The 13,794-nt window shown below is 36.7% G+C and overlaps 1 protein-coding gene across 1 annotated transcript in view; it reads left to right on the top strand.

Annotated features, from left to right (window-relative positions):
- USH2A (usherin) overlaps window positions 1–13,794 on the top strand; it is a 676,313-nt gene that overhangs the window by 183,126 nt on the left and 479,393 nt on the right. Inside the window, exons 19-20 of the mRNA XM_026517347.4 lie at window positions 986–1,155; window positions 7,514–7,658. Coding sequence (XP_026373132.2) covers window positions 986–1,155; window positions 7,514–7,658 — 315 coding nt within the window. The remainder of the gene's footprint in view (window positions 1–985; window positions 1,156–7,513; window positions 7,659–13,794) is intronic.

Genomic DNA, 13,794 nt, shown 5'->3' with positions numbered 1-13,794 from the left:
AAAACACTTCAAATATCATGAGCCTTTCACCAAAAAAAGACACTTTTGTTATGCTTTGAATCTATTGATATTCAAAGAAACCCAAGTCCTGATTTAAATTGAATCTGTTAGGACTGTGGGAGGATAAGGGTAGCTTTAGGTTGATGTCCAAGGGAATCATTTCATGAATAAAATGTGCATTGTGCTTAGCATCTCTTAATGACTACCAGCCATCTTGGACAAATAATAGTGCCATGATAGCACAAGTGATGAGCCATGGCGTTCTGGAAGGGGAAAATCAAGGTCAGAAATGAAAAGTAATGGGTGAAACTGCAATACTGGACCCTCATAATCTTATGGGTCACTGGCTACTGAACGTGCGATGAGGTCCTTTGATAATACACCTTTGGTTAGCACATTTAAAATCCATATTAAGATCTCAAAGATGGCAGGGGGAGAATGTATGTGCATATGTACTCTGAACACTTCAATCAAGATTTATTGAAAACTTTAAAAATTTCTTTGTGGTTATTTAGAACATTTTAGATTTACCTCTTTCTGAGGGGTAATATTCTCCAAGCTGTATCAGTGTGGCTAAGTGAAATTCGCCTCTCCATCAGATATCCAATATGTCACTATGCACTGTTCTGGACTTTGTGGACTAAGATTCAGTTTTGATGACTTCTCCTTTTAAATGCTTTGTAAGATCTATGGTTTCCTACCCCAAATAATCTACTAGTTATCTTGAACATAAGCAAATTTCTAAATGATTTTTCTTTTGTAAATGGAAAATATCTTTGCTGGGAATGTAAGGGTGGAGAACATTCTTGCAGAAAACAAAAGGCAAGTAGTTTTTATAAACGCCAGTATATCCTTTGATGTTTAGAAATCAGTATTATGTAAGGAATGGTGTTATGTCAGGAGCTAGAATAGGTGTACGAATTCCATCTGGAAATGAAATGTAGGTACAGCATTCACTGTCTGCCTGTGTTATTGTCATTGATAGTGCCAGCATTCATGACCCCTCCTTCAGTCTCCCCACTCTCACCGCACTCCCTCAATGTGTCCTGGGAGAAGCCAGCAGAGAATGTAGCAAGAGGAGAAGTTGTGGGGTACAAGATCAATATGGTTTCTGAACAGTCACTTCAACAATCTCTTCCGACAGTGTTGTCACAGGTATAAGTGTTTTAGAATTGAATTGTCTTCCTTTTGACATTTTCTGATTTTGCAGAATTCTATGACCAAATTCTCCCTTATATATTCCTTACCTGCGCATTTGTTTCTTAATATAATACCATGTGTACAAGGCACTATATATTTCTATCACTTATTTTTCTAATATAAGCATATATTAAAACAAAATGCATATAATTTTGTTTAATAAAATCTGCTTTCTACACTTAACATCTATCCTTAAATATCTTGTAAGGAGTTGACTTTCAGTAGCTGTGCACTGTCTTGTTATTTGGGCATACAATAATGTATTCAACCAACCCACAATCAGTTCGTATTTATATTGTATTAATTCTTTTGGAAATATGAATGACATTGATAAGAATGTCTTCTATGTACATTTTGCATGTTTCTGTTTCCTAAGAGAAGAGAATTCTGAGAAATGGGTTTATCACAGCTTATAGCAGAAGTTATTAACATGGTCAAGGTTTGGGATATACAGTGACATATTGTCTTCTAGTAATTCTTACTCCAGCCAGCAGCAACGAGAGTAATTATCATAGATAACTTATGAAGGCTTTATTGTGTACATGGACTAAGTCATTTGATATGTATATCATAATCCTGGAGGGGGAGATGCTCTTGTTTCCCTCCAGTTTATGGTGTGGCCAGTGTACTCCATTAGCCTATTTTACCAGCATGAGGGTAGCCAATGACAGGTGGCTGATGTTAACTGGACAAGTCATTCTGTGTACTTGGCTGTTTAGCACCTCTTTTGAGGAAGATGCTCTTTGGTGGGCATTAACACGATATAAAGAGATCTTCACATGAAACAATCTCTCCCATGGCCCTATCCACATTCTCCTTTCCCAGACTTCCTGGTTCCTGATCTTCCAATATTTTTTTTTTCATGCCCATGACCAATACATTCAGGTCACTGCCATGTAGTTCAGATGTGTTCTACCTTTGGACCCTTCTCTTTCCACACAAAATGGATGGCCAGGTGCCCTGTCTGAAGTTCTGCCCAATGAGCCGATTTCTTCTTACTGCTGGTTTTTAGGGCCATCCTTGAATGGGACTATAGAGTATCCATCACCCATTTTTGACTTGCATCCACTTACATAGACAACCCATCAGTGAACCAAACCACATTTTTCTACTCTCTCAGCTCTTGAGGGACCCCTGAGAAGTCATAGGTATGAGCTGAGATTGAGCTCCCAGTGTACAAATGGCAGACGGCCTGGGGGGTCCAGACAATTTGCTTGCACAGGATATTACCCTGGCTCTGCTTATGTCCATCACCAGATATCCCCTTCCATTTTATGATGAATTTCTGTTGGGCCTACTTGGCCTTAAGACATGGCATGTCTGACAGAACTCAGCTCATGAGGGATAGCTCTGGTTGCATGGCCATTTGGTGTTGATAGTCAGATTCTCTGCTTTTACCAAGACCCACCAGCATGCTAGGAGCTGTCTAGCAAATGGTGTTTGATTTCCATTGTGTCATATGCCCTTCCTCCACATCCTAGGAGTCTACCTTGTGATTCTCTTATTGAGGGCTTCCATAAATATCTCACAACATCTTTTCTCACTGTAGTTACCTGTAATACCACAAGATCTGATAGGCTTTATGTCCCGAGTTACTTGGCTGCTTGCAACACAGCCCTGATCCACTGAAGAATCCTCTGCAGCCCGAGGGCACACTTAGAGCTGGCAGTACTCCATAGTATTTAGTAACTTGGTCAGAGTAGTAATCCCAGATGTGGAATATGCTCTCTTCAGAACGTAAGAAGGCCTGCCAGACATTCTGTTTCTTTCTTACTAGTGATAAGTACAAGATGCAATAATTTGACCTTTACTTTGGAAGGGATGTCCTAGCATATCTCAGGCTACTGGACCTCTAAAAATTTAGACCCTTAATTTTTAAAAATACTTGTTCTCTTCATTCTTTGGAGCACATAATACTTACCAAGACCTCTATATATCTGCCATGTCTTGCTTCCCTAATTCATTTAATAGGATGTTATTAATATGGAGAACCAATACTGCCAAGGAAGTTTTCAGTTTGCCTTGAATTGATAACCTTCAGATCTTCTTTGTCTTTCTTCAATGCATTAATAGCACCCAGCAAGAGCTACCTGATCCCACAGTCCTTATAATTACTACTTTCCCCAACGTAGTCCATATAATTTCCAGTTCCACCAAACCAGTGAACTTCCTTCCACTGGTAAGTCATCCCAGTTCACCACTGATGAGTTTAAGAATTGCACCACTGGTGTATGCTGGGGGCCATCGCCACTCCACCAACTACTGGGATGAGGTTCTCTTTGGAAGCCAGCTTGTTGGTGATCCAGCTCCAAAATATCATTTTAGATCCTCCTTCCTAGGACATTGCTGCTGTCACTATCTTAGGTCACGTTCTCTGGGAAACAGATGCTATGGAGAGGACTGAGTACCAAACGTTTATTGGGGAGTGCTCTTAGAAACAACACACAGAAAGTAGTAAGAGATACAGGGTTGAGCAGAATAAGAAGCTGAATTGTGATGCAGTAACAAAAAGGTCTAAGCTGATCCTGTGGGTAGTTCTGGAACTGAAACGACCCTATCAGGTTGTCCTGAAAAAGTCAAGGAGCCAGACCTTTGTACCCCATTGTATTAATTTCCTGAGACTGCAGTAACAAATTAACCATAAACTAAGTGATATAAAACAACAGAAATTTATTTTTTTAATAGAGGACCAGAGTCTGAAATCAAAGTGTTGTCAGGGCCATTTTCCCTCTGAAGGCTCTCCAGGAGAATTCTTCCCTGCCTCTTCCAGCTTCTAGTAGTTCCTGGCGCTCCTTGGTTTGTGGCAGCCTAACTCCAATTTCTGCCTGTCTTCACATGGCCTTCTTCTCTGTGTTACTGTCTCCTCTGTATCTGTGTATACCTCTCCTTTCTTCTATAAATATATCGCTTGTACTTAAGACCCATACTAAATCCAGGATGGTTTAATTAATTATATCTGCAAAGACCCAGTTTCCAAATAAGATCACTTTCTGAGGTACTAGGTGAACAAGGATTTTTGGGAGACCCTCTCCAACCCATTACCAATAGGTTTGCCTATGATTCCTTGTTATACTTTTTCATTAGTCTGGAAATAAGTGCTGACTAATTTGCATCTGTCTCAGGTGATAAACACAGAGGTAGCCTTACCCATAACTTGTAACTTAAATGACTTAGTCTACCAATCCAGTGTATCATTGGATTTAAGGTCACTTTATAGCTCTAACTGGTTCATTTGGTCCTTAATGTTATACTGTATTTATCATTGATGTTTTGTTGTTGTTGTTGCTATACTTTTGCTTTGTAAACTATTCTTTCTTTGTAAAACATAGCATCAAAGCAACTATTACTTGCACTCTGGTATTCTAGGCTAAGAAAGAAAAATAAGAAAAAAACATAGTTCATAAAAATATAGCCTTAGAAGTCAATTTGTTTGTTTGTATCTCACTTCTGCCAGTTGTTAGCCACCCACACATCTCTGCATGTCAGGTTTACTCATCTGTGAAACTGGAAAACAATTTCTGCTTATCTATATGGTTTTAGGGAGTTAAAGAACTTGACAAACATTAGGTCCTATTAGTGATTATTATTAATGGGATAGGGCTACATTAAACTTTTAAAAAGATAATTTTATCATTCAGTGGAGCAGGAAAATATTTCTTTTTTATTAGTGACAAAAATTATGTATATGCATCTTTTTTGTTTAAAAGTCCTTTCTTTTATGGCCGAGTTGAAATAAGGATATAGATATGTCACTTTTTTCTCTTTCTTACACTTTCTCTCCATACAAATATCTATCTACCTAATCATATATTCAAGAAAGTGAAATCAAGAATGGCAAAGTCAAAATCTTCACCTTCTCAGTAATTAAATTTTTATCCACACTGACCTGTGTGTGTCTTGTTACAAGCTTGGTAAAAAAGTAGCCAAAATTTCTAGGGGAAAGCCTACTGTAAAATAATTGTTACAGAAACTTTGACTAAAAATGTGGTAAGAAAATATATAGAAGTGGTGATATTATCAGTGTAGGATTTCAAGCTTCTACAGAGTTCTCTCCACCTCCTTAAGAATTTATCCCAAATAAAATTTTCAATTAAATTGATCCTTTAAATCTTATAAAATAACTATATATATGATAAAGACAAAGTTTATCTGAGTGATTATTTTATGTGCCCCAAGCTTAAGGTAAATGTCTTTTTAAAGTCATGTAATTTATAACAACTATATATAGAGAAGTCCATCAAAATAAGTATTAATCTACATTTTCTATTTCTTGTTATATTTCATTTTGTGTTCTTCCTCCACAGAATAGTTTGTTCAAAAAATGATTCAACATCCTAAATGAAGTAGGAAATATTTTGTTTTTAAATTATTTTTTAAAATTTGAGTATAGTTGATAGAATATTACATTAATTTCAGGTATACAGCATAATGATTCAACTTCTCTATATGTTATGTTATGTTCACCATAAATGTAGCGACCGTCTGTCACCCTGTCTCCACACGATGCTGTTACAATACCATTGACTATAATCCTTTTGCTGTGCCTTTTATTCCTGTGACTTACTGATTCCATAACTGGAAGCCTGTGTCTCCCACTCTCCTTCCCCCATTGTTCCCATTCCCCCACCCCTTCCCTCTGGCAACCATCAGTTTGTCCTCTGTATTTGCATGTCTGATTTTGGTTTCTGTTCATTTGTTTATTCATTTGTTTTTTTAGATTCCAGATATGTGTGAAATCATATGGTATTTGTCTTTCTCAGTCTTATTTTACTTAGCGTGATGTCCTCTAGGTCCATCCATGTTGTTGTAAATGGCAGGATCTCATCCCTTTTATGGCTGCATAATATTCCACTGTGTGTTTTTACCCCATTTTCCTTAAAATAAGAGACACTTTATTATATTTTACCTAGACAACAATTCCATTTTCTAAAAATCTGCATTAATCCCACCAGGGTTGTTTTAAATGGGATAAATTTTATAGCAATATTCAGTAAATTTAACTCACTTCAAAGTTTTACTTTTCTTAGAAAATTTCAAATCACATTGCACAGAACAGAAAATTTTATATCCTCAATCCCTCAATAACAACTTTAGAATTAGAAACATAAAGGATTTATAATTTGGTGTTTGACGTTTTTCTGATTTCTAAATGTAATTGCGAGAAAATAGTACCAAAGTTTTAAATTATTCCTAGATTTTTAGAATCTTTGAAATCTCCTTTATTTCTGAAAAATGTTATAGAAATGATTTACTTTATATTCCATTCACAGTGCTTTCTAGAACTACTCATTTAGGTCATGAAATTTTAAAGCCAATACCCAGGCAAATATTCCAAATGAATTTTATCTTCTACAGTGAGAATATCTAGAAAATTACTTCAAATGTTACTAACCTTTACAGTTACCTGCATTCATATTTATGGAAGATTATTTGATATGAATCAAATATATCAACATCCCTTAGAAAAAAGTTTTATCTAATGCTTGGTGTCATACTCTGTCTTAATGACTTTTTTCTGAATATAATTTCCAGTGTTTTTTGTATCTATAAACTAAGTAAACTTACAGGGTTGCTTTTGATCATTTCTAGTTATAATGATGGGACCAATGCTCAGTGATAGTTGTTTAATTATTTGTTTATAGACTATGGAGTTCCTCTCAGTCTCCTTTGCTCAAATATGCTATTTTCATTTGAAATTGTGTGATAAGACAGTATTTCAAAAAATGTAACTATTTGATCTAATCTGCATATGCTTATTTGTATAAGAAAGATAATTGAGAATTGACCTCATGCAGATGCTCAGTAATGTGTTTACTTGTTTTCCTTTGTCTTTTGTGGCTTTTTTTTCTTTCAAGAAAGTGATGGAATTGATTTAACATAGTGACATTTTTCTGTACTAGCTCCATCAAATAACGTGTGGACATTACTGCACAGGGTTAGTTTTGGCCAAGCCCCGTGGCTTTATTTGGACTTTTTCATGATAACAATGACAATGTCACCATCCTTTATCTCTACCATTGGTGACAATAACCATACCACCATGCTGCTTTATGAGGCAATAACTTGGTTTCCTCATTTATCCACTCAGGAACTGGATTATTACCTCATAAAACAGTGTGATGGTACAATTATCAATTAAATCCTCGCTTGTTGAGACTCTTCAAAAAAAATCCCTTTCCAAATAGTGGTTGGCAATAATTCCTCTGTCTGAATTCATAGAACATGACTGGATTCATGGATTCATGACTGCCAAGGTTATATTTCTCACACCGTTTATCTATTATCTGATTTATTTATTTTTTTTGCCTTGAAGGTGTTGTACATTGCTAACTCCCAAGAACTGTCTTATGTTGTAAAAGAACTAAAACCTTATAGGATATACAACTTTACCATTTCTCTCTGCAATTCAATTGGTTGTGTAACCAGCGCATCAGGAACAGGACAGACATTAGCAGCAGGTAAGCGAGTTTTAATGGACATGAAAAATACATTGTGTCTTTATAAACAACCTATAAAGCTCAATACCTTTTCTAATTTGGACTTAATACTTGTCTTTTCTGGTTTCTCCTGCTCCCCAATAGCTAACTCTGATTGTTACCTATACTGACATTTTTAAACAAACAAAAAATAAGTAAATGCGCTGAAGTTTAAGAGATCTGTGGGAGCTCTGAGTTGCACCTGTGCCATAATAAGAAATAGGATTAGATGCAGAGTGACTTCAGAACAACCACCCCAGGTCCTAGTGATGTTCTGACAGTTAGAAGTGTTCAGGCAGCTTCTTATGAGGGATCAGGATGCTTCTTCTTGACCCTTTCTGCGTGTTTTGGATCTATGTATGCCTGCCCTCTGGGGCTAAAGGCAGACATCTGGGAAGTACTGGGTTGCCCTGGTGTTATATTTTGCCTTTATTGGTTAGGCAGTAGTGTAATTATTAATTATTTTGTTATTAATAAGAAGCTCCTTAGTCTGTGAAATTCAAACGAAAAACTGGTTATCAGGTAAGATCTTAATAGGAAATGGTTTGTATAGATTTTTGCTTGCTTTACTTAGAGCGAACTAGATTCATACAAACTTGATTACACGTATCACTAACACCTACATAACTCAATTAGTCTGCAGTTAGTATGTTTTCAAATCAGTTTTTCTGTCTGCAATCAAACAAGACTTGGTGCTCCTTAAGAAAATGTCCAGATGTGAGAAAGTTAAGAGACTCCTAGATGAATGACAGATATTATGCAAACATATTTAGCTATAAAAATATTCCCTATGCCTTTTCCCAAACTGTATTCAGGTCCAATTCTATTATTTTGTTTTGCCTTGCTTTAGTTCTGGAAAAACTTGTTTGGCTCAAATGATTTCATCTGAGTAATTTTATTTCTTCAAATTTTCCGTCAATGAAAATGACTCCCCAGTTCTAAGGAAGTATGTTTTATTACCACTACAACCGAACTCTTTGTGTTTTTATATATTTCTATGTATTTCATATGTATGTGTATATTTATGGCATACCTACATTGTACAAAACACCATACTCCCATAAGACTGTTTATTTACTTGTTATTTACTGATTATTAGAGGGTTACCAAATATGGATAATAGTGGCAGGCTCCCTATGTCTTTTTGGAAAAATGATACAGTTTGGGGCTAGAGAACAAAAAAGAGAAATCTGTCTTGCAGGCTGGAGAAAAGTAAAAATAGAAACAACACAAGCTGAAAACTGGCCTGAGTAACAGTAGAGAGTAGAGAGATCCCAATCATGGGAGTGAGCGTAACTGAAATCATGACTTCCCAGGGTTGTAAAACAATTAAAAGTCATTTAGTGTGGTGCGCCTGGGTGGCTCAATTGGTTGAGCATGGGACTCTTCATCTTGGCTTGGGTTGTGATCTTGTGGTCATGGGATCGAGCCCCACGTCGGGCTCCATGTTCAGTGCAGAGTCTGCTTGTCCCTCTCCCTCTGCTCCCTCTCTTTCTCTTGCAAATAAGTAAATAATAAAATCTTCAAAACAAAAGTCATCTAGTGTGACTTTCTAAGCAATCATAGTATATCCTATGTGACATGCTTCCCAAGTGTTTATCCAACTAATGTTTGATACTTTTAGTGGTAGGAGAGCTACCACTTCTCAGGCAAATCCAGGTTTAGAGACCTCTTTCAACAGGTGATTTCTTACATTGATCCAGAATATCTCGCTGGAGCCTCTATTTAACAGTCTCCTTCTACTCCCTTGAGGGCTGTTGTCAGTCTAATTCCTCCTCCTCATAACTTCACTTCCAATAACATTTTCAATAACAAGTCTTCCCCCAAGTCTCTCTCCCACACTACATAGCACAGCATCTCCCATCTGTACCTCACATGCCGTACTTTCCACCGCTAGTACAGACACAGTCCTCATCTGCTCCTAGATGAGATTCAGTCTGTCTTTTTGTGGAAACTGCAGAGACTGGATGGACGTTGGGGATGGGAAGAGAAAAGCAGGACAAATGTCTATGAAACAGATCCTGCCCGGCCAAGACACCAGTGATAACAAGTGTGTTAACAACATTCACCTTGGTGGTAGTAACTGGTTTCTGCGGCATGGAAGAGGCCATAGCTGAGTGTCCCATGTGGCTCCCATTTTAGCTACTGGTGAGGATACTGAAGGCCACTCCTGTCCACTGGAAAAGTAGTGAAATGAAACTATTATAAGTCCTCTGAATCCTCTTTACCCTTGAAAGATAGAACTTGGAAACTTCTCCTATTCTCTGAAAGCCATGAGAGGCACAAATCAATCAACTTTTAAAAATAAGAGCTTATTCACATATTTAGGGAAAGAAATGATAAGCCAGGATGCCAGGGTTTAAATTTGAGGCTCTGCCATGGACTAGCTGTATGACCTTATGTAAACTATGTGATTTCTATATCTTGATTTTCCAATTTAAAAATAAGGATAACCTAAAAATTAAATATTTAAAGCAGTGACTAGCACAGAGTAAATCCTCAGTAAAAATTGTTTTTATCATGATTATTCTCACTTGCAGTCACAATGTAAATGTTATAAAATTTCTAATATTGCCCAAATCTAAAAGGTTATTTTACAACTTTGCTTCCATAACACTATTATAACACAAATGAAATAATGCAGAGTCCCAAAACTAAGGATTATGTTACAAAAATAAACTGTAGGAGTGCTAAAGTCTAAAAGCATTATTTTTCACTTCTGTAAAGACCATGCCACTTAGAATTGTGGAAGGCATTTCAAAATTTTGCTCAAAAACTACAGATATCAAATTTGTTATTTGCAGTATACAGTTAATAATATGCCATAATCATACAGTTACTGTATTTTGTTATGAATGCTCAATTTAGTAAGTATCTAATAAGGGCTTACCCATTTAGGGTACTGTGGGTGATTCAAAGATTCTTCTATTCAAAGACACCTTAATGGTACCTGCATGAAGATGTTGACATAGAACAGGTAGGGTTAACACCTGGAGGCTTGGAGAAAGGGCAAAAGAAGACTATGGGAACATAGAATATGGGTAGATAGCTTTGATTTGGGAAATTGGGAAGTTGTCTCAGATGAAATGGCATTTGAGGTGCACTCTAAAGGATTGGTTAGGATTTGGGTAGGTATTCACTGAACACATGCCATCCTAGTCACTGTTTTAGAGACTAGCATTGTTCCGGGTACCAGTGGGATGAAAACTGGGGTTTATGAAGATTTCTCTGGCAGTAGTATGTAGAATAGACTAGAAGAGAGGGTGTAAATAGAGTCTGTAGATTTTTCTAAGAGGCAGTGAGGGAGTAAATCATATGAATAGAAATAAAGATTGAAGGAAGGAAATACAGGTGAACCAAGGAAGAGAAATCCACAGGTTGAGAGGAATTCTTGGAAGAATTGAAGATGACAGTAAATATTGCAGACCATGGTGATGCCATTAAAGATAATGAGAAAGATGAAGAAAGAACACATGGGAGAAATAAACCCATGAGTTTAAGTCTGATTTGATAGAAACACATCCATGACAATTATAAGGAGCCTGCAGCAGAAAATGCAAATCTGGAGCTTAACAATGATGCCATGTATTGTAATTATTGCATATAGATAAAGCTAAAACTGTGGATGATAATGAATTAGTGAAAGTGAAGAAAATAGAAATTAAAAGTTCACATCTTAGTGAATGTGAATTTTGGGAGAAAGAGAAAGGAGAAGTAAAGTGAACAGAGAAATGGTCAGAATTCGAGGGAACAGTATCAGAAAATTAAGGGAAGAGAGAATTCTAGAAGGATCTAGAATTCTGTAGTGTCATGTGCTCTAATCGAAGAAGAAGAATGTAATCTACAAGGAAGGTGGCATTGGTGGCCCTTTGGGGAGAACTTTATTTAGTGAGGTTGAAGCAGAAGCTGGAATGTGAAGGATTGAGCAGTTGCAGGGGAAGATGTAATGGTAAATTTAAAATGTTCTAAATGTGTACATTTAAATACGTAAATTTAAATTGTTTTTTGTTCTTTGCCAAAACTTTCCTTCTACCCAACTTCCCTTAAAAGAAATACATTAACTTTTGTTTCCATGTAAAATGCTTTCATTTCTGAAGGAAAAGTTATTTCAGTGTTCTCCTGGGAAAATGTTTATTTCTTAATCCCTTAATACATTTGATCAGAACTCTGATTCTTCTTCTGCCAAGCAGAGTATAAAGTCACTTACATGACAAAAGTATGGAAAAATAATTATTGCTTGCCATTTGATTTATTTTAAAAGACATCATTTTCTGGGGGTATTGAGATCAGTAAGAATGAACTTACTTGTTGTTGTTGGAATATAAGGAAAAGCCCAGCAATTACAGATCCAGTATCTTTCTTACCAGGCTTCTTTTCAGTAAATGAAAGTTTTCTTCTAAGATTTTAAGATTAAACACCTGGCTATAACTCATAGATACTGAGTCATAGAAATAAACAATGAGAAGGTCAGTGTTTTTGAAGAGTCAACAGGTTTGCTGTAGGGAAGAAATAAAAGTTGACTTGCAGCTTTAGGATTCTTCCTGCCCTGTTTCTTCCAGCCATAAAATTGCAGTTAGGAGGGAATGTATTACTGCAACGAATTCTAATGATGTGTGGGGAATTAACTCTTAAGTGTAAATGTCGTTCACATGAATTTGTTATGGGAGATTGAAAGGAGCCAGTGACCATTCAAAAACTTTGAAAAGGGGCACCAAAAGTGAGTAGGAGTGCTCAGCCTTTTCAAAGCCTTGATTCATGAAAGCATGTTTCCTCCTTCAATCTGAGTCACAGAAATCAAAAAGATATTTGTAAAGATTTATCTGACTTTCATTAGAAACCTGGAGAATGACAGTTTGCTCTTGTTTTAAGTATTTTTTCAGGAGAGATGTGGTTAGAACCGGCACACTTCATCCAGAATGCTGTGTTGCTGCTCTGTTAGGGCTGTGGCCGTGACAAACCTGAAAACTGACCTGCTGGGAGGTGTACTCCCTGGGGCGGCTGTGTTTCTCTCCGTAGCAAAGTGTCCAAGCGGGGTCTTTGGTGGCTCAGGAGCTGCTTCTAGGTGTCTGAGGGTAACGGACAGATGACTCCAGCCCTGTGTTTTTCTCTAAGATCATCCTTTCAACGTAGGAAATTTGTGTGCTTCCACACTCTGTGCATTCGGCACGGTTTAAACCTTTCTTAAGAGAAATTCCTTCTGGAGCTCCATTCCTGGGCGAACAATGTGATATTTCCTTTGCCTGGCATAAATTGACCTCTACGCTCCCAGCCTGGAAGTGCCCATCTCCCATTAAGCAAGTAATTAGTGGTGCATTAAGGTTTTTCTCTGAATCCAAAGCCAAATGTATAGGCTGTTTGCAGCTCAGTTGAAAACACACATTGTTTGCATGCAGGTACACGAGTCTTTTCATTGTGAATAGGACCCAGAGTGATTAAACAAGCACTCTTAATATGTTAATTTATAATTTTAATTACAACAATCTTGTATATATAGTCATTAGTGAATACTAATATAAATATTTTTCTATCTTTTTATTCATAATGCATAAACCAATCATCCAGTTACTTCTCTGAGGTTGCCTGTTTTTGTTTCATAATACAATCTTTGTTCTTAGTTATGAATGCATTTTGTTCGTTCCTGTCTTGAATAATCCCTCATTAAGCTAGTCACTTTCTGCTCCATGCTAAAAAGGAAAAATTATCATGCAAATGTGGCATGCCATATTAAAAAGCACATTACCAAACACTTTTGTTGCTGTCCTTCAATTAGTTTCCCTTCTTTGAATTTAATTCCATTTGTTGTTAAACTACTGACTTGATGTATGGACTCATGAATCTGAAGCTGCTGCCAAGAAAGTGGGGGAAAAAAAATCAAAGCCTCTTCGAAGAGCTGCAGAGGCGAGCTGAAATGAATTTGCTTCACCTTTGACAAGAACACTTGAACGGCACTGGAATCCTCTGATGATTCAACTTGGCTAATTATCCAATTATTTATTTCAAGAATAAAGGCACTGTTTTACAATTAGAGAAGTGTAAAGCAATCTGAGAAATTCGGTAATGACAGATGACTTAAGTAACTTCTAAGATAAACAGTATCTGTGCAAACTTGTCTCACGGA

Source organism: Ursus arctos, unplaced genomic scaffold, assembly GCF_023065955.2.
Source record: "Ursus arctos isolate Adak ecotype North America unplaced genomic scaffold, UrsArc2.0 scaffold_2, whole genome shotgun sequence".
NCBI classification, from domain to species: domain Eukaryota; kingdom Metazoa; phylum Chordata; class Mammalia; order Carnivora; family Ursidae; genus Ursus; species Ursus arctos.
The sequence above is the reverse complement of the archived record's forward strand: the minus strand, read 5'-3'. Positions and strand labels throughout refer to the sequence as shown.